This window comes from Pan troglodytes, chromosome 6 (genome assembly GCF_028858775.2).
Source record: "Pan troglodytes isolate AG18354 chromosome 6, NHGRI_mPanTro3-v2.0_pri, whole genome shotgun sequence".
NCBI classification, from domain to species: Eukaryota; Metazoa; Chordata; class Mammalia; order Primates; family Hominidae; genus Pan; species Pan troglodytes.
The window spans coordinates 38,929,256-38,956,429 of record NC_072404.2 but is presented as its reverse complement, the minus strand read 5'-3'; the positions used below and the strand labels follow the sequence as shown (position 1 = coordinate 38,956,429).

The 27,174-nt window shown below is 39.8% G+C and overlaps 1 protein-coding gene across 16 annotated transcripts in view; it reads right to left on the bottom strand.

Moving 5' to 3' along the window:
• BBS9 (Bardet-Biedl syndrome 9) overlaps window positions 1-27,174 on the bottom strand; it is a 797,962-nt gene that overhangs the window by 714,785 nt on the left and 56,003 nt on the right. For all 16 annotated transcript variants that reach the window (XM_063814159.1, XM_063814155.1, XM_054655541.2 and 13 more), the window contains one exon: window positions 12,383-12,496. In XM_063814159.1, the coding sequence (XP_063670229.1) occupies window positions 12,383-12,496 (114 nt within the window). The remainder of the gene's footprint in view (window positions 1-12,382; window positions 12,497-27,174) is intronic.

Below are 27,174 nucleotides of genomic sequence, written 5' to 3'. Positions count from 1 at the left end.
AGCCCAAGACTTCAAGACCAGCCTGGGCAACATAGCCAGACCTTGTATCTACTTTTTTTTTTTTTTTTAAAGACAGAGTCTCACTCTGGAGTGCAGTGGAGTGCAGTGGCTCGATCTCGGCTCACTGCAGCCTCTGCCTCCTGGGTTCAAGCAATTCTCCTGCCTCAGCTTCCTGAGCAGCTGGGACTACAGGCACATGCCACCACGCCCAGCTAATTTTTGTATTTTTAGCAGAGGCGGGGTTTCACCATGTTGGCCAGGATGGTCTTGATCTCCTGACCTCGTGATCCGCCCCCCTCAGCCTCCCAAAGTGCTGGGATTACAGGCGTGAGCCACCACACCCAGCATCTATTTTTTTTTAATTAAAAAAAAATTGAAGAAAGAACCAGATGGTGGTGTAATGGTGATAATTTCTAATAAAGTATTTCTTTTCCTTTTCTTTTTTTTCCAAAGCATCTGACTTTTAATCTCATGAAGTATTAAATAGGCTTTTTCCCCATAAACCACACATTTATTATGAAAAGAAGGCAATAATTCAACAGGGCTATAAGGCACAAATTACACGATGAGAAACAATGTTTTAAATTATAGGCACATCATAATCAAAACAACATAATTTTAAAAATAAAAATGGGGCCAGGCACAATGGCTCATGCCTGTAACCCTAGCACTCTGAGAGGCTGAGGCAGGCAGATCGCTTGAGCCCAGGAGTTTGAGACCAGCCTGGGCAATACGGCAAAACCCCGTCCCTACAAAAAAAAACAAATAGCCTGGCATGGTAGTGCACATCTGTAGTCCCAGCTACTCAGGAGGCTGAGGCAGGAGGACTGCTTGAACTCGGGAGGCAGAGGTTGCAGTGAGCTGAGATCGTACCACCGCACTCCAGCCTGGGTGACAATGCTAGACCCTGTCTCTAAAACAAAAAAATAAAATAAAATAAAAGTAAAAATGTATTCAGGTCAAATTTTTTCAGCAAAATACTATCTATGAAAGGCATTTGGTTTATCAGATTAAGATTTCACCACGTGTTCTCAAAGACTTCTCCCCTCCTTATAAAACATGTTCCCCTCTGGCTATGGCTTTAATTGCACCTACCTTCATGCCCAAACCCCTTTACAAAGCACCTTTCCTTTGGGATTTCCATTTCTTCTCTATGAATTCCTCATTCCAGTGCAACATGACCAATGTTCCTACCCTTCTGTTAAAATTATTCTCCCTAAAATCACCAATGACTTGCAAATGACCAAATCCAACATTTTCTTTCCAATACTCCAGCTGCTTAACCTCTGAACTCTCAAGTCCTTCAGTGACTCTTGGAATCTCTCCCTTCCCTCTCCTTCCATGACACCATGCTCTTCTGTCTCTAAATTTATATTCCTTAATCTCTGTGCTAGTTCCTCTTCTTATCCCTACCCTTAAATTTGTCATTCTCAACGAACATAGTCATAGTACTCTTGAAGAGCACTATATCCTTCTCCATTAAAGATCAGCTGGTAGCTAAAGAAAATAATTGTCCCTTACTGAGGGCTTTATGCTATAAGTTAAAAAGTCAATTTAGTAGCCTAAAAATAGCAAGGTTTTTAAAGCACTATAAAGTCTGAAAAGTAATCTTCCTGAGAGGAACAAACTATCCCAGAAGGAATTTGAATGGTTCAATCTTTGGGCAACAAAGACTAAAGACCATACTGAAGACCATAAAATTGAAACTGGGAATTACTAATCTCTGGATTAAAGAGGATAAAAATGAAGGGCTGGAATAAAAAAGGTAACAGCACACTCCCCACTCTCATTTACTCCCCTCGCCCCCGCCCCTCCCCCCACCCTACCCCACCCCCACCTGCCACACACACACACACACACACACACACACACACACACACATATTCACTCAACTACAGGGAGCTGCTCTAATCCCAGGGCATCGTTTTGTACATATTCATCTCTATCATGATTTACCTCATTATTTTATAGTTAACCCTTCATCTTTATTACTCCTAGATTGTGAGCTACTTGAGAACATAAACTGTCTTTTTTCTTTTTTCTTTTTTTGAGACGGAGTCTCACTCTGTCACCCAGGCTGGAGTGCAATGATGCAATCTCGGCTCACTGCAACCTCCGCCTCCCGGGTTCAAGCGATTTCTCCTGTCTCAGCCTCCCAAGTAGCTGGGATTACAGGCACCCACCACCGCGCCCAGCTAATTTTTTTGTATTTTTAGTAGAGATGGGGTTTTACCACGTTGGCCAGGCTGGTCTCGAACTCCTGACCTCAAGTCTCCACCCACCTCAGCCTCCCAAAGTGCTGGGATTACAGGCATGAGCCACCATGGCCAGCCCATAAACTGTGTTTTCTTTATCTGTCTATTCCAAGAAAACTAACACAGTGCCTGGGCACTCAGAATTCTTAGTAAATATGCATCGAATGGATGAGGGGATGGACAGACGGAGGGACAAAGAGAGATGATGTAAGGGAGGAACAACACACCAGACTTGCTTCAGTCCCTGAAAGTGCCCAAGCACCTACAACAAACCAACAATTCCTTCCCAGTGTCCCTGTTACACACTTGAAAGATTCCTATATATTATAAGGTTCATCATCTTTTCACAGCCAACAAGATAAATTTGGGGTAACTGAGGACTTTGGGTCAGTTACTACAGGGACTCTAAATCAGACTATCAGTGAAGGAAATTCTAGCTCAAATATCTTGATACTACATAGACTACAAGAAGTATCTTATTTTACTACGTAAAGTATATGCAGCTGTTGACCTTAAAACAAGATTATTTTCTTCACCACTGGCTTTCTGTGAATCAATATTAATGCTGTCTTTTTCCAAATATTATTTTGAAATGGCAAGTTTGTCTTAACTAGGTAAAATACCATGTTAACAACCATTGGAAATTTTAGTAACACAAAGAAACAAAAGCAAGTGAAAATCTGGCAAAAATATCATTTTGTTCTTTTTTCAAAAACAAGTAGAGTTCAAATTACCAAAACAAATAAATTCCACCAATATTACTAACATATCTTAAATCTATTAAAATCTACCTTTTCAAAATTGATTTAGTATATGTCCAAACTGTAACTTGTTTGTCTATGCTTATGCTACTCACTAAATTTTACAAGCATTAATTTGTCAAGAGCATAAAAAACAAAGATAAACTAATATTTTTTTAGAACCCAAAATCACATATTCCTTCAAAAAAGCAGCTTGGATTTAAATTTTAAAAAACAACAAACATTTTTGACTTCAAACACACTTCCCCTCTGCAAAAATAAATAAATAAAAGCCCAATACAACTAATTAATATTATAATTTTTGGAGGAATTTTAAATGTTTTTGGACTTCTCTTACAAACCAAAGCACCAACCAGAAAAATAAAACTGAAAAAGCAAACATACGACCCAGAAGTTACTTAACATATTTCCCATAATCTATGAAGAGTCAAAGATATGCACTTAACTTTAGCCAAACCAAACTACACTCCATTCTGATAGGAAAGTTTTTTCTGAATGGGGGAGGAGGTAAATTCACTCACAGCCCAATCAAGGAGGCAGTTTAGTGTGACTAATACCAGAAGTCTCTAGATGCAGACAGGCTGGGTAGAAATCCTCTCTCCACCACTCACAGTTACTTTTTCAACCTGTAAAGCTCTTAGAACACTGCCTGATACAAAATAAGCATTTTGCAGACATAGGGCTATAGCACACCTCTAGATCACTGCAGCTTAGCATTACCTGGAATACTGTCAGAAATTCAGAATTTAAGGTCCAATTTCAGACTTACAAGAGTCAGAATCTGCATTTTAATCACGATCCCCTTATAATTCAAATGCAACTTAAAAGTTTTAAAAAAGTTAAAAGTTTGAGAAGCATAGCTAGAAAGCGCTTTTATATTATATTCTGTTATCTGTTATAATTAACTGTCTTTTAAAAACCCACCCTGTTGTGCAACTCGAAGAAGTTACATTTATTTTTAATAAAAGACAAAGCATTATTATGGGATCAACATTCCTCCATTAGTGATTTCCTGCCATACCTTATTCTAAGGCGGCAGCAACTAAGGCCAAAAGTTATAGAGGACTGCCATCTAGTGTTAGTTCATTTTGACGCACACATAAAATACTGCACACCTCTTCTCCCACTGCCTTTCCATAATTTAAATAACACATTTGCTTAAAACTGTGTTGGGCTTTAGTTTTGCTTAATTCCTCTATTGAGACATGACATGAATACCAAACAATAATTCCATAAGATGCCATATGGAATAGAGGAAAGTAGAAAACAAGGATTTTTAGGTTTCTTTTTTAAATAACATCAACTCCAGGGAAGCTTTCCAATTAAAAGAATCACCCACTCACTACTGGAAAGGTGCACACCAAATATACATTAAAGACATCAGGCTTAGAAAGTGGGATTTCTTATGAAATGTACAAGTCTTGGAGTCTTACTTTCTTCTGCCTAAGTTCTGAACTTTTTGCAATTTATACAGTATTTAAGGAATAAAGCTACTTTCATATTGGAAAAAAATATTTTACAAGTGTCTGACTTAATAACTCAACCTCTCCACTCTATCCTAAGGAAATAATCAGAAATGTAGATAAAGATTTATGTAAAAAGATGTTCATTCATAGCTTTGTCAGAAGCATCGGAACCAGAGTGACTCCATCGTGAATAGGGACTGGGTAAAATGAGGCTGAGACCTACTGGGCTGCATTCCCAGAAGGTTAGACATTCCAAGTCACAGGATAAGACAGGAGGTTGGCACAAGGTACAGTCACAAAGACCTTACTGATAAAACAGTATGTGGTAAAGAAGCCAGCCAAAACCCACCAAAACCAAGATGGCGACCAAAGTGACCTCTGGTTGTCCTCACTACTCATTATCGCTAATTATAATGCATTAGCATGCTAAAAGACACTCCCACTAGTGCCATGTCAATTTACAAATGCCATGGCAACATCAGGGAGTTACATTGTATGGTCTAAAGAGGGGAGGAAACCTCAGTTCTGGGGAAACTGCCCACCCTTTTCCTGGAAAACTCATAAATAATCCATCCCTTGTTTAGCATTTAATCAATAAATAATCATAAAATAGCCAATCAGCAGCCCTCAGGGCTGCTCTGCCAATGGAGTAGCCATTCTTTTATTCCTTTACTTTGTTAATAAACTTGCTGTCACTTTACTCTATGAACTTGCCCTGAATTCTTTCTTGTTTGAGATCCAAGAACCCTGCCTGGGGGTCTGGATCAGGACCCCTTTCCAGTAACATTTTCCTGGTCAACCATGAAAGAACGATACGAAGGAGACTCCCGACCCAAAGGAAACAGAATGCAGAACCCATTGGCCGACTATGGTTAAGTGGTGGATTAGAGGCCCAACTTAGAAGATTTAAAAGTCTCTCCTAAGACAGAATGGGTTAAACGCCCCTCTTAATAAAAAGTAAGGATTCTCGACAAATTTGGGTTCGAGACCCAACTTAGGAAGGTTAGAGTTCTTCTTAAGATTTAGGCGGTTAGAGGCCCCTCTCAGTAAAATCCCTTTTGGTTAAAAATGAATTTGGCATTATGGGATGTTAACCACTATTTTCTTTGGATTAATCTGCCTTGCGCTCTTTGCTGATGGCTGTGGGGGGATTAGGCATGTACAGGATCACCGGACATGGGGAGCTTCTTTTCTCCCCAAAAGGGGAAACTTGAAAGCTGATGGGACTGCTGGAAAAGATCCCTTAGCAAATGACAAGCAACCACCTGAACTTTGTTTAGTGTCACTGCAATGGTGGGTCTTTCTCTAGCTTCCCCTAAGCTCCTCGTCTTCCCACCCCACTGCAGGCAATGCTTTTCTCCCTTCCCTTCCCTTTCTTCTCTCTCTCTCTCTCTCTCTCTGTGCAAACTGCTTATAGGTGTGGTAAAAATCACTACCTCTTGCAATATTTTAATTAATGAGAAAAAGGATTTGTGAGGCTGGTCTTAAGCTATAGCGACTCTGGGGAACTTTCTGCTATAAATGTTTTTTACTATATTCTGTCATAAAGAGGAGTACCTTAAGATTGAACATGGGCTTAGGACACATGGGCTTAGAACAAGCCTGCTGTTCAAGCTAGCCCAGCAAACTAGTCAGCTACAAACTTTGCTGCAGGTTCCTGAAGCAAACAAACAAAAAAAAATGAATGAGGTTCCCCTCTTGTCTTGTTTTATGTCCTTGGGAGCTTGACCTTTTAAGTACGTGGCAGTACTTTCTCTTGTTCTCAGCCATCTGGAGGACAGGAATTTTGGAGTTTATGTCAGAGCTCTAAAAATTATCTCAAGCAGTTAAAAGCTTTTGCAAGCTCAAAATTGACTGCTCTAGGCTCTTTCTGGGAAGGGCAATGGAAACTGTCCAGTGCTGTAGCTTAGTAACTAAGGCTTATTGGTTTCACCTGTGAGGTTACTTTTGGTAACGTTTAAAAGCCAGAAATATTGTCTGTTTGGCCTGGTTAAAGTAGGGTAATAAGAGGTTTATAAGGAATTTTTTTTAAGGAGCACTATGGTTAAAAGTCAGCTTACTTAAAAGCAGATATCCAAGTTATACGTACATTTTAAAGGCCTTTATGTATTTTTTTTCCTCTTCCTGGATTGTGTTTTTCTGGAAAAGGGGTTTTTTCTTCTCAGTCAACTGAATTTTCTCCATTTTGTCTTCTTGACATTCTTGATGCACACGAGAGGACCTAAGATAATATTTAACAGCTTGGGACACCTTGGGAAAAACAGAGGAGGTGCTGCAGACCCCATTTTGGGGAGAAAAAAAAGACTTCTGTTTCCCTCGTGGAACCCTAAGAATTGAAAATAGGTAGATCCCTCTCACATTTTTTACTTTTGGGGGTATTAGAAATTACTTCATATTATGCGAGAGATTTCATGCATAATAACTAGGTAGGAAATACACTTTTGGGGATAGCTAATGGAAGTTATGGGGGGACACTCAGCTCTTTCCATGTTTGGATCAGAGAAGCATGCTCTTGGCCACCTAGAAGGTATGGAAATGTCCCCATCCCCTACTGAGAGATAAGACTCCCATGGGAAATGGGCTGATACCCATCCCTTTTTTGGGATCCAGGATCTGGTATAAAAATGGAACCCTTAATTTTGGGGGATCTGTTTCGCCTTCCACCTATACCTGTTTATTAAGGCTAGAAACTGAATGCTTTAAAGGGAAACTTAGAAACTGGCAAATGAAAAATCTTACAACTATTGGATCTTCTTTTGTCTGTGTACTTATATGTGTTGTGTGTGTGATGTTTATATATATATAAAAGTTCTGATTAATTGGTTTAAAAATAATAGGCACTTAAATATTGTCAAAAAATTAAGACTATAATGCCTTTTAGTTCACGTGACTTAAGTAATCTTTGGGAAATAAAAACACAGCTTTAAAGATTATTAGTAAAATAAAGACACTTGGTCTAAATTAGGCAGGTCAGATATTAGGTTTGATAAATGCTTTAAGGTCATAAACTGCTTCTTTGACTCTTGAAAATTGTTCAACTTAACTGCTGTGGAGCCATTAGATTTTAAGTAAGGCCTGGCGACATGTGGAGTTAGCCACATCCCCTAACTATACATGAGAGTCACACCTTATCTGCACTTCCGTCTGGTGCCCTAGGCTCCACACCTAGTACATAATTAAAATCATGTAGTTACCAGATTTTTCACCAAAAGTAAGTTTCTAAGAGTTAACCGTGTAACATATAATTGAGACTACTAGAGAAAGAGTTTTATATGCAAGGTGTGTCAGGAAAATGAAATGTGCTTTTGAAAAAAGATTATAAGAAGGCATGGGAATGTGGATTTTTTTCTTTTTGCCTAGTTTAGAGGGTTAAAGGATAGTTTTTTGTTTTGTTTTGTTTTGTTTGAGACGGAGTCTCGCTCTGTCACCCAGGCTGGAGTGCAGTGGTGCGATCTCAGCTCACTGCAAGCTCCGCCTCCTGGGTTCACGCCATTCTGCCGCCTCAGCCTCCCGGGTAGCTGAGATTACAGATGCCCGCCACCATGCCCAGCTAATTTTGTTTTTGTATTTTTAGTAGAGACGGGGTTTCACCGTGTTAGCCAGGATGGTCTCGATCTCCTGACCTCGTGATCCGCCTGCCTCGGCCTCCCAAAGTGCTGGGATTACAGGCGTGAGCCACCGCACCCGGCCAAGGATTGTTTCAAGTTAGATGGGAAAAAGCTGAAGGTTTGAACAAGTTGTGGAAGGTTGGTGAAAAATTAATCTTGTAAAGAAATTCTGTGTGTGAACATATCGGCTAAAGTTAAAGGTGTATTATTCCGTTTTTCCATAAATTGAACATTGGAATAAAAGCACAACAGGCTTTTCTTAGAGCACTGATCTGCTTTTTAACAACTACAACAAAAAAAGGTGTAAAGGGTTATATATAAGGTTTATAAGAATCTTATCTTATGATCAAACTAAAATTGGATAGATTTGTCTATAAGGTTTTATTAAGAATTGGTTGACATCAATAGTGTACTAATGCAAAGGTGAAAATTGGCTTTCTGTCTCGAACAGGATTTCCAAGTTATATTAAAAATAATAAAAGATTTGGCTGGGCATGGTGCCTCACACCTGTAATCCCAGCACTTTGGGATTTCCAGGTACAAAGAAGTATATAGAAATGTCTCACCTATTATTCTCTAGAGGTTTGCTAGGGCTGTTAGGTTCAATTTCTCATATTAGAAGTGTCCCGCCTATCCTTTAGTTCCACCTGCAGGAGGCTCCTTGCACCCTTCTTGCACTTCGTCCACTCTGGCAGCTCCCCTGGAGGAGATCTAAGTCCCTCTTGGCATCGGCATGCTGATACAAATCCTATGGCAGGATCCGCCCTAAGCCATATGAGGTGACCACGGAATCACAGATAGGACCCACTCACTCAGCACAGCAGTAGTACTTTGTACCATTCACACAAGCAGCACCTCAAGTAGGAGTGCTTGTGATCATTCACCTGCACATTCAGCCCCCTGAATATCCCGACCACCAAGGAAATACTTTGTCGCCTTTATGACGTTTCTTACCTCGCTCTGTGCACAGAGTTACCTGGTCGCCACGGTATGTGAGGATCCTTTTCCCCAGGTTGCTAGCCTGGGTTTATTTGTCACACCAGGTGGATCCCCAGTCTCTCACCCTGAGGCTACCGCAACAAGGCAGTGGGACATTTCTCCCTACAAGAGGCAACTGGAGACCTGTTCTCCAGGAGAGAATGGGCTCCCATACGGGCCACCAGATTGTTACAAACAAATGCTTGTCCCTCAGTGCCAAAAAGAAGAACTAGTGCTCAAAGAATTTTCTCGGCCAGGTGCAGTGGCTCACGCCTGTAATCCTAGCACTTTGGGAGGCTGAGGCAGGCGGGTCACGAGGTCAGGAGATAGAGACCATCCTGGCCAACATGGTGAAACCCCATCTCTACTAAAAATACAAAAATTAGCTGGGCGTGGTGGCATGTGCCTGTAATCCCAGCTACTCGGGAGGCTGAGGTAGAATTGTTGAATCAGGGAGTCGGAGGTTGCAGTGAGCCGAGATCACACCACTGCACTCCAGCCTGATGACAGAGCGAGACTCCATCTCAAAAAAAAAAAAAAAAAAAAAAAAATTCTCAGCAAGGCAATTTTACATCTATAGAAGGGTGCAACTCGCAGATGGAGCAATGGCGAGAGTACACCTGAACAAGGGAGGGGAAGGGATTCTTATTCCTGACACAGGTAGCCCCTACTGCTGTGTTGTTCCCCTATTGGCTAGGGTTGGACCACACAGTCTAAGCTAATTCTGATTGGCTATTTTAAAGAAAACAGGGGTATGAGCCAGAGTGGTGGGGTGAGCAGTTTGGCAGGAAAGACGGTTATGGAACAAGTAACTAAAGGTGACTTAGGTCAGAGCAGGTGACCAGGGCTGACTGAGGTCAAAGCAAGCAACCAGGATAAGTCAGGACAGAGCAGGTGACCAGGGCAACAGATGTGAACTACTGATTAAAACTGGTGGAAAAGGCTATTTACTGAAACTACAAGGAAGTTAAACTTTAAAATGGATGACAAAGAACTGAACATACTGACATACTGATTCTTTGAAGAGAAACTGAGAACTCACTGTATCCAACAGGGTTAAGTTGATCTGATAATAAAATAAAAAGTACACTGCAATCTATATAATAGTGGTCCCCAACCTTTTTGGCATCAAGGACCAGTTTTGTGGAAGACAATTTTTCCACAGACCAGGAAGGGGGAAGATTTCGGGATGACTCAGCACATTACATTTATTGTGCACTTTATTTCTATTATTATTACATTGTAATATATAATGAAATAATTACCCAACTCGACACAGTGTAGGATCAGTAGAAGCCCTGAGCTTGTTTTCCTGCAACTAGATGGTCCCATCTTGGCATGATGGGAGGCAATGACAGATGATCAGGCATTAGATTTGCATAAGAGCACACAACCTAGATCCCTCGCATGCACAGTTCACAATAGAGTTTGTGCTCCTACGAGAATCTCATGCAGCCAGATCTGACGGAAGGCGCAGCTCAGGCTAATGCAAGTGATGGGGAGTGGCTGTAAATACAGATGAAGCTTTGCTCACTCACCTGCCACTCACCTCCTGCTGTGAAACCCGGTTCCTAACAGGTCATGGACCACTACACATCTGTAGCTTGGGGATCGGGGATCCCTGCTATATGACATTTGATGTGATCTAAAGAACCACTGTTATGCTATCAAAAAACACTTTTATTTGGCCAAAGCACTTTTTTCTCATGTTATAATTTTTTTATGATGTATGGAATTTAGTAATTTGCTTTTTGGAGATTCGGTAGGGAAAAGTGAATTGAAAATAGCTAATTAAACAAGGGAGGCCTAGGTTCCCTAATCAGGTCAGACATTTTTTCAAAGAACAGTAAAAATCAGTTCTAAAAGCTGAGGAAGCACTTCACTGACAGACTCTCCCCTCATCTAAATTTCTCTCTTCATCTAACTCTGGATACCTCCTTATCGTTCAAGTAATCCAAACATTCCTGTTACTCAAGCAGTCCTCCAACCTAACCAAGTGTTTTGTTTCACATCACTTCAGTTATGCAAAATATTTATTTGCACATCACCACCACAAATATCCCTGATGCTGCTTGGTATACCCAAATTCAATTATTCCTTGTCTTTGTATGTATTAATACAAAAAAACTGAGTTCACACAAATGAATAATACTTCCAAAATGAAGTCATTTTCTCACGTTGCCAAGGAAAAATACAATGCAACAGTTAAACAATGAACTCATAAAACATGAGTCCAGGAAGAGCTAAGATATTATAAAATCCCTAGTTACATGCTCTGCAGGTGGTACAGGAACATAGATACATATGCACACAGAGTCACACAATCACACAGGTAAGTGTCACCACCTGGCTTCCTATCCTCAATCCAGCACCACCAGCTCCTCTACTACCCTGTCACGGTGCAGGGAGATAAGTTGGTTTGGAAATAAGAGCCCTCCCATGCCAACAGCAAGAGTGTACACAAGTCAGCACCAAGCCTTGGTGAATCTGGAAGCTCTGGGACTGAGTGGACACAATGAAGGTGGCCTTCGTGCTAATTAGAAAAAGACACCCCTCTGCCAAGGTGGGAGGAACCCAGTCTTACTGAGCCAGTGCTAGATAAAGGTGATGCCTTTGTGAAACACAGAAAAAGCACCCCTTCCTCTGGGTAGATTTACTCCAAGCCAGAAAGCATGGCTCGATGAGCAGGATCAAGTCTGTATTTCAGCCCCACATCCCCCACTCTTCCAGCTGCCCTGTGCAGAAACAACCCACACAACCCTGTGCAGCAGCCCCAGATATGGGTAGAGTGGAGAGAGGTGTTTGCAGCTTTATCCTGCCTGTAGCAGGTAGAGCAGTGACTTCCTGTCAATGAGGTCAACCATTTTTTCCACTGAGAGAGACAGTCAGGTACCACAGTTCCATCACACACAAAAAGAGCTCAGTTTCAGTCAGCTTATATATAAAAGACAAAATCTGTAGAAAAGGCAGTTTTAGAAATGTTTCTATAGACCATATAAAAATGTGCTGGTTATATAAAAATCAAAGACTTCCAATGTTTAAAGGTTTTTTTTTATTATTTTGATTGGGTATTTGGTCTCCTATCCAAGTACTAACCAGGCCTGACCCTGATTAGCTTCCAAGATCAGACGATATCAGGCACATTCAGGGTGGTATGGCCATAGACTTGCTTGGGCATTTGGATACAAAGGTTTCAATAAAATGTCTATTTTAACTCTTTCTGAGAGTCAAACCACTTAATCCTCTGTTTTATATGACCAAATATTCTAAATCTGTCACTTGAAATAGCATACTCATGACTAAAAGCAAATTACCTTTTACACCACCAAATGATCCATAGGTCATATTGCAGGCTGTTCTCTGAAGATTATGTTCATACATCAATTTCATCTGACATTGGTTCCCATGTTCCACATTACCCAAGGTTCCTAAGGAAAAAAAAAAAAAAGGATTACTTTGTATTTGTGTACACTAAAAAACATTAATTTGTTCTCATCCACTACTCCGATTCTAAGTAATTTTAGGGAAATTATAATGGCAAAGCACTAAAATATTATGTATTGTGAAAAATTAGCATACTGATGACACACAAAGCCAGTACAGTTAAAACAATTTACATCTCAGCTAAATTACACCATTAGACAAAATATTATCCTGGGGACACTTTATATTCTATTTTTATTAGACAGATTATATCTGAGTAAAGTGTAATTATTTAAATAACAACAAAACCCTCTAATTTCAGATCTGAAATAAATAAGTTCTCTGCATTTATAAACACTAATAGAGCAAAGAAATGACTCAGTGTCTAAGAAAAAAAAAATCCCCAACACTTTCAAGCAATTAATGTTCCTACCCCAACTCTCAAAATATTCAAGCCCCTAATTATATTCTAATTTAATTGAGAAATTTTCTAAGCTTCCCTCAACGAGTAAATAGGAAAATGTTTTTTATTTGAAGTCTGCCAAGAAGAATCTCCTTCCAAACACAGAAAAATACTCTGCATTTAATAGACTGCATGTGCTTCACTTTCTAGTTCTTTCCAAATGAGAAAAGAGTATTTATCTGTATTTTATACATATAGAGCAAGAACATTATGATTAAAACATGTGTTGGAAAGAAAAAGGATTCAGAAAGCAATTTTTTCCATAAAGAAGCATCACTCATTAATCCAAAATGTAAAAGTTAAGGAAAATTTTAAATTATCATAAAGCAAATGCAATAGTCCTCAAACTGGGTAGTACTCAATCACTAAAAATATCTAAAAATATATGTATGTGTACTTATTTATTTATAAATTTATATAGGAGCATTTATTTGTTTTGGGTTTGTTTGTCCAGAAGAATTTACCAACATACACTGAGATTGTAAGAATATATTTTTATTTCCGTTTTAGAATTGAAGCACCTTAAGTTCAAAACAAATTTACAGAAATTTCCCCAAAATCATACAGTATTCAAGGTAGAGAACTGAGTATTCAAACCAGACTTTTAGAACCTAAACCAAATCTTTAGAACCAGGTACTATGTATTGTATCCTGCTGCCCAGTTGTCCACCATTTAACAACTTTCAGGGAATGTGGTCCTCGCACCCAGTAAAGATTTTACTGTCCATGGATCCTGTCAACGACAATTTCCCCAAAGAAAACAGCTTCAAGAATATGTCTTTTCCACTGCAGGGTACCAGAATATGACACCTCAAACAGGACTCTTTGGCATATGGATTATTTTGAGCAAAAGGACATAGGGAATTAGCCGGAAAAGCTCTAAAAACAGGTCATCATTTAAAAAAAGAAATCTCCATTTATAAAAAAAAGTCTCCCTCCCTTGTACCAGGAAGAGGAGTACCCTTAGCTCTTTTCAATGGAGAAGGCCTCAACTTAAATCACCATAACAAACTTTACTAAGCAACCCTTGTTTACCACACTTTTTCTGGTCACCTTCCCATAACTTGCCTTCTGTGTACAGAAGCCCAAAACCCATTTTCTTTTATTTCACCTAAAATGCTATGTTAGCCCAAGGTCCAACTACCCTTTTGAGTCACTCCTTATGGAATATTCCTATGTGTACATGAGCAATGCATATGTTAATAAATTTCTGCTTGTTTTTCCTATTGTTAATTAGTCTTTGGCCAGTCTAATTTATAGAGCCCCAGCTGGAGAACCTAAGATAAGTAAAGATTTTTTTTTCCCTCCCTTTTGCCTTTCTCAGCCTGGCCAATCATGGTAGCTGACATTCAGCCAATCGTAGGCAGCCAACTGACCAGACCATGTTCAAGTAAGGTAAATGCTAAGCTGTCAGGAATGAAGCTGTTTCTGTACCTCACTTGCATTGTCTGTCCATAAATGTTTCCTGCTCATGTTGAAGAGCAGAGCGCTCTGAACCTCCTCTGGTGGTTGTGAGGGCTGCCCAACACCTGAGGTATTCTTTGCTCAATTAAAGGCCATTAAATTTAAATTGTCTTAAGTTTGTCTTTTAATAGTTAAAAGAGGAAAAACTATCAGGGGAGGATTTCTTGAAGGAGAATCATTTCTACTCAGTTCCATGGTCCCCACAAATGGTTAATTAACATTAGTTTTGTTGTTGTTTTTTTTATTTTTATTTTTTAAAGACAGAGTCTCACTCTGTTGCCCAGGATGGAGTTCAGTGGCACAATTTCCACTCACTGCTCTGACTCCTGGATTCAAGCAATTCTCTTGCCTCAGCCTCCTGAGTAGCTGGGATTACAGGCACCTGCCACCACACCCAGCTAATTTTTGTATTTTTAGTACAGACAGGGTTTCACCATGTTGGCCAGACTGGTCTCAAACTCCTGACCTCAGGTGATCCACTTGCCTCGGCCTCCCAAAGTCCTGGGATTACAGGCATGAGCCACCGCACCTGGCCAAAAATAGATTTTATATACCAACAGAATAAGAAACAAACATAAAGGCTTAAATTTGCCTGCTGACCTTGATGGAGGATGAAGGCTTTCTGGATTCTAAATGGTAGTAAAATCATTGAGGTGCCAGGAAGCTGAGGAGGAATCACAACCAAACCAGCCACAAGGGTGAGGGAAACACATACGGTATTAACCTGAAGAGAGTTCTAGCCTCCAAGAAACCAGAAAAAGCAGCTCCAAGAGTCACCTGGTTTATCCCTAAAGAAATTTCAAATTTCATTCTGAACTGTTAAATCAAGTTTAGCCTAAAGCTGCCTCCTTACATATTTTAAGTTCAGCCTAAAGGTTTTTCTGTACATAGTGAACTATAACATAAATGGAAGTGTAAACAGACTGTAACCTTCCCTTGTGCCAATCATCGAGTTTTGGCCAAAGGCAGTCAGCTGATCAAACCATGTTCAAATGGGGTGAATGCTGAGTTGTAACCAATCCAGCTGTTTCTGTACCTCATTCCATTTTCTGTACATCTCTTTCATTTTTCTGTCTATAAATCTTCTACTATGTGGCTGCACTGGAGTCTCTCTGAGGCTACTCTGTCTCAAGAGGCTGCCCAACTCACAAATTGTTCTTTGTTCAATTAAATGCTGTTAAATTTAATTTGGCTAAGGTTTTTCTTTTAACAGATGGTGTCAGAAGTGGGATCCAAAGTAGAGGTTCTAACAACCCCCAGGAGAGCTGAGTGACGAAGCGAGGTACTCACTAGGCCTATTGTGTCCATTGCTCTCTCACAGCAACTGGGGATCATGGTAAGTTCTCTCTCAGATTCAGAAGCTCCACATATTTGTGTTTTGAGCTCTCCTAGTTTCTTTGAGCAAATTTCTGATCCAAACTGGGTTTGGAAGTCACAACAGAAACTGGACTGGGTCTAGGATCAGACTGGATCTAGGATCAGACTGGATCTGATAATTAACTGTCTTGTATCCAGTAGGGGGCTTCTTATATCTGACTAGGTCAGAAAAAAACTGGTAGTAAATGGAAATATTGCAGGCGGTATAAAGTTTAGCTCTTGGAAATTAGCAGAAATTTCTGTGTTCTACCCACTTTGTTTCATTTTTCTTGCACACTTAGGTAGGGAAAAGTCATTGGCTCGGTTGACCAAGGAGGTCTGAGAGCCAAAGCCAATATTTGAGGTAAAAATGGGAACCTTAGTTTCTGAAGAACTGAGTACCTTCCAGCTTATACGTGCATAAGTATTAGGCCCCAGAAGCAGTAAAGTCTAACAGAAATGGCAAAATATTACTAAAGATAAGTTACAAATGTGGAATGTTCCAAATGAACAACACTGCACCAAAGATGTAAATTTGAAAATGATGGCTCCCCAAATAGTCTCATCTAGGGATGGCTATTGACCTGTGGAAGCTTCTAAAATTTTTCAATTTTTTTTTTTTTTTTTTAGGATGGAGTCTCGCTCTGTTGCCAAGGCTGGAGTGCAGTGGCGCAATCTCAGCTCACTGCAAGCTCCGCCTCCCAGGTTCACACCATTCTCCTGCCTCATCCTCGCGAGTAGCTGGGACCTGCCACCACGCCCAGCTGATTTTTTGTATTTTTTAATAGAGATGGGGTTTCACGGTGTTAGCCAGGATGGTCTCGATTTCCTGACCTCATGATCCACCCGCCTCAGCCTCCCAAAATACTGGGATTACAGATGTGAGCCACTGCACTTGGCCAAATTTTTCAATATTTTTATTAAAAGACTCTTTATAAAAGGCAACTAAAAAGCTTAAGCAACTAAAGATAAAGTGTTTATAAAAGGCAGGCCCTCAGGCAAAATAGGCTTGCTTCTTTTTCAGATGCAACCATGCTGAGTCCAGGCATAGAGGATGCTTTCTTCCCCCTATTCCTTAATGGGCTCCACTCTGAACTCAGTAATTTTAGTTAAGAAACAGTAGCTAAATTAAGAACACCTATTGAACTAAAATATGCCTTTCTGGAATTTCATTGGCTATCTTGAAACCCTTCTGCAAAAGAAATTTACATCTATTAAGGAAATCACCATTTTTAAGGATGTCTGCCTGTGTATATTAGAAACTCTTCCCATTGTTTTAAATTGGCATAAGTCATACCTTTGATTAAGGTGCCTTTCTGGCCATCTTGTCTTAACTGAACTTTTATGGGAGCACCATTTTTTCCTTGGTTTGAGGCAAATGATGATACAATATTTAGGCCTAAAATCTTAGCTATGTACATATGGAATATAATTTTTTGTTGTTGTACCTAAGAGTTATTTTAGAAATGCAAATTTGTTGCCTGGTTAACAATTGCTTAGGGCAATGAAACAAGTAACTGGAAGATTAATAGACCAAATAGGGAAAAGGAAAACTATTTAAAAGCTAGCAAATGAAAATCTTTCATGTCCATGTGTGTTATGTGTCTGTGATAATATTTGGTAAATAAAGCAAATTCTAAAATTGTTGCTAAAATAGGAATAGCTTCAAAATTATCAGTTAAATATAACAAGATATTTGCTTGATTGACTGTGAGCTGTTTTTGGTTTAGAGCCTCTGGATTTGGGGGTCTGCATAGGTGGACATGACGAGGTCTAGAGTCGTGTTCTTTTCATGTTTTTTTTTTTTTTTTTTTTTTTTTTGAGATGGAGTCTCGCTCTGTCACCCAGGCTGGAGTGCAGTGGCACGATCTTGGCTCACTGCAAGCTCCGCCGCCTGGGTTAATGCCATTCTCCTGCCTCAGCCTCCCGAGTAGCTGGGACTACAGGCACCCGCCGCCACGTCCAGCTAATTTTTTGTATTTTTTAGTAGAGATGGGGTTTCACGGTGTTAGCCAGGATGGTCTCAATCTCCTGACTTCATGATCAGCCTGCCTCGGCCTCCCAAAGTGCTGGGATTACAGGTGTGAGCCACCACACCCGGCCTAGAGGCATGTTCTTAGTGCCTAGACCATCAGTTACAAGCCAGAACCAAGCCCAATATGCTCCCTTCTCCCCTGCTTTCCCTGCTTGCCTACTGGCTATTTGGGGAGGGGTTGAATCCTCCAGATATAGTCTTCACAGCCCTGTCTTCTATCCTGACCATTGCACCTGGTATGTCAGGACTCAGAGAGGCCTTGACCTTCATAGGCCTCCTGGGTACCACGAGGCTACTTGGCACCCAGAATGACTAAGGGAAGACATTAAGGAGGGTACCTGTGTCATATTTTCAAAATTATTTTCAGTAATTTAAAATCTTCAGGTCATGTTATATTAAATTAAATAATAACCATAAAATGTCTGAGTCATTTATAAGTTAAAATATTGAAACATTAATTATTAAACATGAGTTTGTCTGTATACGTTGATGTTATTTTTATATGATACACAAAAGCTACATATATTTAGGTCTGTTAAAAAACAATAATTTGAAGAAAAATCTTTCTAAAAACTTAAAAAAATAGTTTTTATCACAAATACTGATATAAAATTAGTTCAAACTTATTTCTAGGGTTTTAATCAGAAATTAAGGTTACTAAGGGTTAAAATTTTAGTTGATATATGTAATTAAAGCTACTAGAGATGAAACAATTTTGTATACATAGTGTATAAACAAAAGCAAGATATGTTTCAGCTTTCTACATATGGCTAGCCAGTTTTCCCAGCACCATTTATTAAACAGGGAATCCTTTCCCCACTGCTTGTTTTTCTCAGGTTTGTCAAAGATCAGATAGTTGTAGATATGCGGCATTATTTCTGAGGGCTCTGTTCTGTTCCATTGATCTATATCTCTGTTTTGGTACCAGTACCATGCTATTTTGGTTACTGTAGCCTTGTAGTATAGTTTGAAGTCAGGTAGTGTGATGCCTCCAGCTTTGTTCTTTTGGCTTGGGATTGACTTGGCGATGCAGGCTCTTTTTTGGTTCCATATGAACTTTAAAGTAGTTTTTTCCAATTCTGTGAAGAAAGGCATTGGTAGCTTGATGGGGATGGCATTGAATCTGTAAATTACCTTGGGCAGTATGGCCATTTTCATGATATTGATTCTTCCTACCCATGAGCATGGAATGTTCTTCCATTTGTTTGTATCCTCTTTTATTTCCTTGAGCAGTGGTTTGTAGTTCTCCCTGAAGAGGTCCTTCACATCCCTTGTAAGTTGGATTCCTAGGTATTTTAATCTCTTTGAAGCAATTGTGAATGGGAGTTCACTCATGATTTGGCTCTCTGTTTGTCTGTTGTTGGTGTATAAGAATGCTTGTGATTTTTGTACATTGATTTTGTATCCTGAGACTTGGCTGAAGTTGCTTATCAGCTTAAGGAGATTTTGGGCTGAGACAATGGGGTTTTCTAGATATACAATCATGTCATCTGCAAACAGGGACAATTTGACTTCCTTTTTTCCTAACTGAATACCCTTTATTTCCTTCTCCTGCCTAATTGCCCTGGCCAGAACTTCCAACACTATGTTGAATAGGAGTGGTGAGAGAGGGCATCCCTGTCTTGTGCCAGTTTTCAAAGGGAATGCTTCCAGTTTTTGCCCATTCAGTATGATATTGGCTGTGGGTTTGTCACAGATAGCTCTTATTATTTTGAAATACGTCCCATCAATACCTAATTTATTGAGAGTTTTTAGCATGAAGGGTTGTTGAATTTTGTCAAAGGCCTTTTCTGCATCTATTGAGATAATCATGTGGTTTTTGTCTTTGGCTCTGTTTATATGCTGGATTACATTTATTGATTTGCATACATTGAACCAGCCTTGCATCCCAGGGATGAAGCCCACTTGATCATGGTGGATAAGCTTTTTGATGTGCTGCTGGATTCGTTTTGCCAGTATTTTATTGAGGATTTTTGCATCAATGTTCATCAAGGATACTGGTCTAAAATTCTCTTTTTTGGTTGTGTCTCTGCCAGGCTTTGGTATCAGAATGATGCTGGCCTCATAAAATGAGTTAGGGAGGATTCCCTCTTTTTCTATTGATTGGAATAGTTTCAGAAGGAATGGTACCAGTTCCTCCTTGTACCTCTGGTAGAATTCGGCTGTGATTACACCTTATACAAAAATCAATTCAAGATGGATTAAAGACTTAAACGTTAGACCTAAAACCACAAAAACCCTAGAAGAAAACCTAGGCATTACCATTCAGGACATAGGCATGGGCAAGGACTTCATGTCTAAAACACCAAAAGCAATGGCAACAAAAGACAAAATTGACAAATGGGATCTAATTAAACTAAAGAGCTTCTGCACAGCAAAAGAAACTACCATCAGAGTGAACAGGCAACCTACAAAATGGGAGAAAATTTTCGCAACCTACTCATCTGACAAAGGGCTAATATCCAGAATCTACAATGAACTCAAACAGATTTACAAGAAAAAAACAAACAACCCCATCAAAAAGTGGGCGAAGGACATGAACAGACACTTCTCAAAAGAAGACATTTATGCAGCCAAAAAACACATGAAAAAATGCTCATCATCACTGGCCATCAGACAAATGCAAATCAAAACCACAATGAGATACCATCTCACACCAGTTAGAATGGCAATCATTAAAAAGTCAGGAAATAACAGGTGCTGGAGAGGATGTGGAGAAATAGGAACACTTTTACACTGTTGGTGGGACTGTAAACTAGTTCAACCATTGTGGAAGTCAGTATGGCGATTCCTCAGGGATCTATAACTAGAAATACCATTTGACCCAGCCATCCCATTACTGGGTATATACCCAAAGAACTCTAAATCATGCTGCTATAAAGGCACATGCACACGTATGTTTATTGCGGCATTATTCACAATAGCAAAGACTTGGAACCAACCCAAATGCCCAACAATGATAGACTGGATTAAGAAAATGTGGCACATATACACCATGGAATACTATGCAGCCATAAAAAACGATGAGCTCATGACCTTTGTAGGGACATGGATGAAATTGAAAAGCATCATTCTCAGTAAACTATCACAAGAACAAAAAACCAAACACCGCATATTCTCACTCACAGGTGGGAATTGAACAATGAGATCACATGGACACAGGAAGGGGAATATCACACTCTGGGGACTGTGGTGGGGTGGGGGGAGGGGGGAGGGATAGCATTGGGAGATATACCTAATGCTAGATGACGAGTTAGTGGGTGCAGCGCACCAGCATGGCACATGTATACATATGTAACTAACCTGCACAATGTGCACATGTACCCTAAAACTTAAAGTATAATAAAAAATAAATAAAAAATAAAAAAAAGCAAGATATGCTTTTCATGAGGAAAGTTAAAAAAGCACAAAAATATGTGTTAAAAATATTATCTGGTTTGAGGTTTCTTATAGGTTTCAAATTGAAGGAGTAAAAAAATAGAAAAAACAAGATGAATATAGAAAGCTGGAAAATGCAAAATGAAAGGTTTATGGAAATCTTGTGTGGTTAAGAGAAGACAGATTAGATAAATTTATTTATGAGATTTTATTAAAATTAGCCTTAGTATTTATAATACACTAATACAAAGGTAAATTAATTTCTCTTTTGAACAAAAATTTGTGTAGCATTTATTAATAAGACACAGTAAAATATTTTCATTTATGCGTTGAGTAAACTGCAAAAAGGAAAAAAAGGAGGAGGAAAAAGAGACAGGATCTGTCATGCTGTCTTAGGTCTTATAATTGAAAGACTGAGTCTCCTCTATCAAAGAGTACAGGTTTTTTCTTTTTCAAAAAAAAAGTCTTGTAATTATCACTTTGGCTAAATGAATGACCATTATTTTATGGTGACCTGTGATCCTATCTTGGTCAAGTGTTATAAAACCTTGACAATTTGATGGGCTTCCCAAAACCAAATTTCAGGTCAAAATTAAGTCTCTTTCAGCCTCTAACTTTGGGATGCTATAGAGGGCACCTGAAGCAGCCAAAAGGAGATAAACAGGATTATCTGAAAGGTTAAATTACACGGGAAGCACTGTCAAACATGAAATGATCTTTAATCTTCAAGTTACATTTTAATGAATATGTTATTAATATATGTACCAAAATTGTATGGGATTTCTAAAATTCTAGTATGTCTGGGCATATGCTATCAGTCATATTTATGGTTGTTATGTTAAGTTATTATAGGCCGTATAAATGACAACATTTCCTTGTCAATTATGTCTTTATAATCATTTAAAGTTATTTCCACAGTTAATTGCTTAATTTTAATGCAGTTCCTGAAAACTTTACAAGCATCCAAAATCCTAGAGTATGGTATCTTTAAGGAGGTTCATGAAAGGATAGAAAGGACCCCGACAAGCACTCTTCAATACAGATTTCTGGTAACTTTAGGATCATATAATTTGGATGGGGTAAGAATTCCCAGAATTTAAGGCTGATCGTGGTGGCTCATGCTTGTACTCCCAGCACTTTGGGAGGCTGAGGAGGGTGGATCACAAGGTCAGGAGTTCAAGAACAGCCTGGCCAACACAGTGAACCCCATCTCTACTAAAATACAAAAATTAGCTGGACATGGTGGTGGGCACCTGCAATCCCAGCCACCCAGGAGGCTGAGGCAGGAGAGTCGCTTGAACCCGGGAGGCAGAGGTTGCAATGAGCTGAGATTGTACCACTGCACTCCAGCCTGGGCAACAGAGCTAGACTCCATCTCAAAAAAAAAAAAAAGAATTCTCAGAACTTTAATGAACAGACTGACTAGTTTATAAAACTGCTAACCCAAGCAGGACAAAAATATTCAATACTAAGAAAATACTTTGTCAGATTTTCATGCTAAACCAGACAGTACTGAAATTGTTTATATATGCAATGTGAACGAACTCCATGATCCAAGTCAAAATACCTATAACTTTCAGTTATCAGTGCTGTGAACCTAAATTGGAGAAACAACTGTTATTTAAGAGGACATTAAGTCCAACATTAAGCATGGACTCATGGAGAACCTGGACAGCCACCTTGTGCTTCCTGAGTCCTTAAAGCTTTTGTTATTAAAAGCTCTGCATTCTATGACTCATCATGGAAGAGATAAAATTATCCAAATTAAAAATGTATTAATTGGAAGGCGGTCACATAGGAACAGCTATGATCTGCAGCTCCCAGCGTGATTGACACAGAAGACGGGTGATTTTTGCATTTCCAACTGAGCTACCTGGTTCATCTCATTGGGACTGGTTGGACAGTGGGTGCAGCCCACGGAGGGTGAGGTAAAGCAGGGTGGGGCATCACCTCACCCAGGAAGTGCAAGGGGTTGGGGGATATCCCTTTCCTAGCCAAGGGAAGCCATGACAGACTGTATGTGGAAAAACGGGACACTCCTGCCCAAATACTGCCCTTTTCCAACAGTCTCAGCAAACGGCACACCAGGAGATTATATCCCACGCCTGGCTAGGTGGATCTCACGCCTGGCTAGGTGGGTCCCACGCCCATGGAGCCTTGCTCACTACTAGCGCAGCAGTCTGAGATCGACCTGTGAGGCAGCAGCCTGGCAGGGGGAGGGGCATCTGCCATTGCTGAGGCTTGAGTAGGTAAACAAAGCGGCCGGAGGAAGCTCAAACTTGGCGGAGCGGGCATAGCTGAACAAAAGGCAGCAGAAACTTCTGCAGACTTAAACTTCCCTATCTGATAGCTCTGAAAAGACCAATGGTTCTCCCAGCACGGTGTTTTAGCTCTGAGGACAGACAGACTGCCTCCTCAAGTGGGTCCCTGAACCCTGAGTAGCCTAACTGGGAGACACCTCCCAGTAGGGGTTGACTGACACCTCATACAGGAGGGTGCCCTTCTGGGAAGAAGCTTCCAGAGGAAGGATCAGGCAGCAATATTTGTTCTTCTGCGATATTTGCTGTTCTGCAGCCTCTGCTGCTGATACCCAGACAAAAAGTGTCTGGAGTGGACCTCCAGCACACTCGAACAGACCTGCAGCTGAGGGACCTGACTGTTAGAAGGAAAACTAACAAACAAAAAGGAATAGCATCAACATCAGCAAAAAGGACATCCACACCCAAACCCCATCTGTAGGTCACCAACATCAAAGACCAAAGACAGATAAAACCACAAAGATGGGGAGAAACCAGAGCAGAAAAGCTGAAAATTCTAAAAACCAGAGCACCTCTTCTCCTCCAAAGGATTGCAGCTCCTTGCCAGCAACGGAACAAAACTCGACGGAGAATGAGTTTGACGAGCTGACAGAAGTAGGCTTCAGAAGGTCGGTAATAACAAACTTCTCCAAGCTAAAGGAGGATGTTCGAACCCATCACAACGAAGCTAAAAACCTTGAAAAAAGATTAGATGAATGGCTAACTAGAATAAACAGTGTAGAGAAGAAGATCTTAAATGACCTGATGGAGCTGAAACCATGGCACAAGAACTACAAGACACATGCACAAGCTTCTATAGCTGATTCAATCAAGTGGAAGAAAGGCTATCATTGATTGAAAATCAAATTAATGAAATAAAGCGAGAAGAGAAGTTTAGAGAAAAAAGAGTAAAAAAAAAAAACGAACAAAGCCTCCAAGAAATATGGAACTATGTGAAAAGACCAAATCTACGTTTGACTGGTGTACCTGAAAGTGATGGGGAGAATGGAACCAAGTTGGAAAACACTCTGCTGGATATTATCCAGGAGAACTTCCCCAACCTAGCAAGGCAGGCCAACATTCAAATTCAGAAAATACAGAGAATGCCACAAAGACACTCCTCAAGAAGAGCAAACCCAAGACACATAACTGTCAGATTCACCAAGGTTGAAATGAAGGAAAAAATGTTAAGGGCAGCCAGAAAGAATGGTCAGGTTACCCACAAAGGGAAGCCCATCAGACTAACAGCGGATCTCTTGGCAGAAACTCTACAAGCCAGAAGAGAGTGGGGGACAATATTCAACATTCTTAAAGAAAACAATTTTCAACCCAGAATCTCATATCCAGCCAAACTAAGCTTAATAAGTGAAGGAGAAATAAAATTCTTTACAGACAAGCAAATGCTGAGAGATTTCGTCACCACCAGACCTGCCTTACAAGAGCTCCTCAAGGAAGCACTAAACATGGAAAGGAAAGACTGGTATCAGCCACCGCAAAAACACGCCAAATTGTAAAGACCATCGATGCTAGGAAGAAATTGCATCAACCAACGGGCAAAATAACCAGCTAACATCATAATGACAGGATCAAATTCACACATAAAAATATTAACCCTAAATGTAAATGGCCTAAATGCCCCAGTTAAAAGACACAGACTGGCAAATTGGATAAAGAGTCCAGACCCATCAGTGTACTGTATTCAGGAGACCCATCTCACATGCAGAGACACACATAGGCTCAAAATAAAAGGATAGAGGAAGATCTACCAAGCAAATGGAAAACAAAAAAAAGCAGAGGTTGCAATCCTAGTCTCTGATAAAACAGACTTTAAACCAACAAAGATCAAAAGAGACAAAGAAGGCCATTACATAATGGTAAAGGGATCAATTCAACAAGAAGAGCTAACTATCCTAAATATATATGCACCCAATACTGGAGCACCCAGATTCATAAAGCAAGTTTTTAGAGACTTACGAAGAGACTTAGACTCCCACACAATAATAATGGGAGACTTTAACACCCCACTGTCAACATTAGACAGATCAACGAGACAGAAAGTTAACAAGGATATCCAGGACTTGAACTCAGCTGTGCACCAAGCGTACCTAATAGACATCTACAGAACTCTCCACCGAAATCAACAGAGTATACATTCTTCTCAGCACCACATCGCACTTATTCAAAAATTGACCACGTGATTGGAAGTAAAACACTCCTCAGCAAATGCAAAAGAACAGAAATCATAACAAACTGTCTCTCAGACCACAGTGCAATCAAATTAGAACTCAGGATTAAGAAACTCATTCAAACTGCACAACTACATGGAAACTGAACAACCTGCTCCTGAATGACTACTGGGTACATAACGAAATGAAGGCAGAAATAAAGATGTTCTTTGAAACCAATGGGAATAAAGACACAACGTACCAAAATCTCTGGGACACATTTAAAGCAGTGTGTAGAGGGAAACTTATAGCACTAAAAGCCCACAAGAGAAAGCAGGAAAGATCTAAAATAGACACCCTAACATCACAATTAAAAGAACTAGAGAAGCAAGAGAAAACATATTCAAAAGCCAGCAGAAGGCAAGAAATAACTAAGATCAGAGCAGAACTGAAGGAAATAGAGACACAAAAAACCCTTCAAAAAATCAATGAATCCAGGAGCTGGTTTTTTGAAAAGATCAACAAAATTGATAGACCTCTAGCAAGACTAATAGAGAAGAAAACAGAGAAGAATCAAATAGACGCAACAAAAAATGATAAAGGGGATATCACCACCGATCCCACAGAAATACAAACTACCATCAGAGAATACTATAAACACCTCTACGCAAATAAACTAGAAAATCTAGAAGAAATGGATAAATTCCTGGACACATACACCCGCCCAAGACTAAACCAGGAAGAAGTTGAATCTCTGAATAGACCAATAACAGGTTCTGAAATTGAGGCAATAATTAATAGCATACCAACCAAAACAAGTCCAAGCCCAGACGGACTCACAGCCAAATTCTACCAGAGGTACAAAGAGGAGGTGGTACCATACCTTCTGAAACTATTCCAATCAATACAAAAAGAGGGAATCTTCCCTAACTGTTTTTATGAGGCCAGCATCATCCTGATACCAAAGGCTGGCAGAGACACAGCAAAAAAAGAGAATTTTAGACCCATATCCCTGAGGAACACTGACACGAAAATCCTCAATAGAATACCGGCATACCAAATCCAGCAGCACATCAAAAAGTTTATCCACCACGATCAAGTCAGCTTCATCCCTGGGATGCAAGGCTGGTTTAACATATGCAAATCAATAAACATAATCCATCATATAAACAGAACCAATGACAAAAACCACATGATTATCTCAATAGATGCAGAAAACGCCTCTACAAAATTCAACAACCCTTCATGCTAACAACTCTCAATAAACTAGGTATTGATGGAACGTATCTCAAAATAATAAGAGCTACTTATGAGAAACCCACAGCCAATATCATAGTGAATGGGCAAAAACTGGAAGCATTCCCTTTGAAAACAGGCACAAGACAGGGATGCCCTCTCTCACGACTCCTATTCAACATAGTGTTGGAAGTTCTGGCCAGGGCAATCAGGCAAGAGAAAGAAATAAAGGGTATTCAATTAGGAAAAAGGGAAATCAAATTGTCCCTGTGTGCAAATGACATGATTG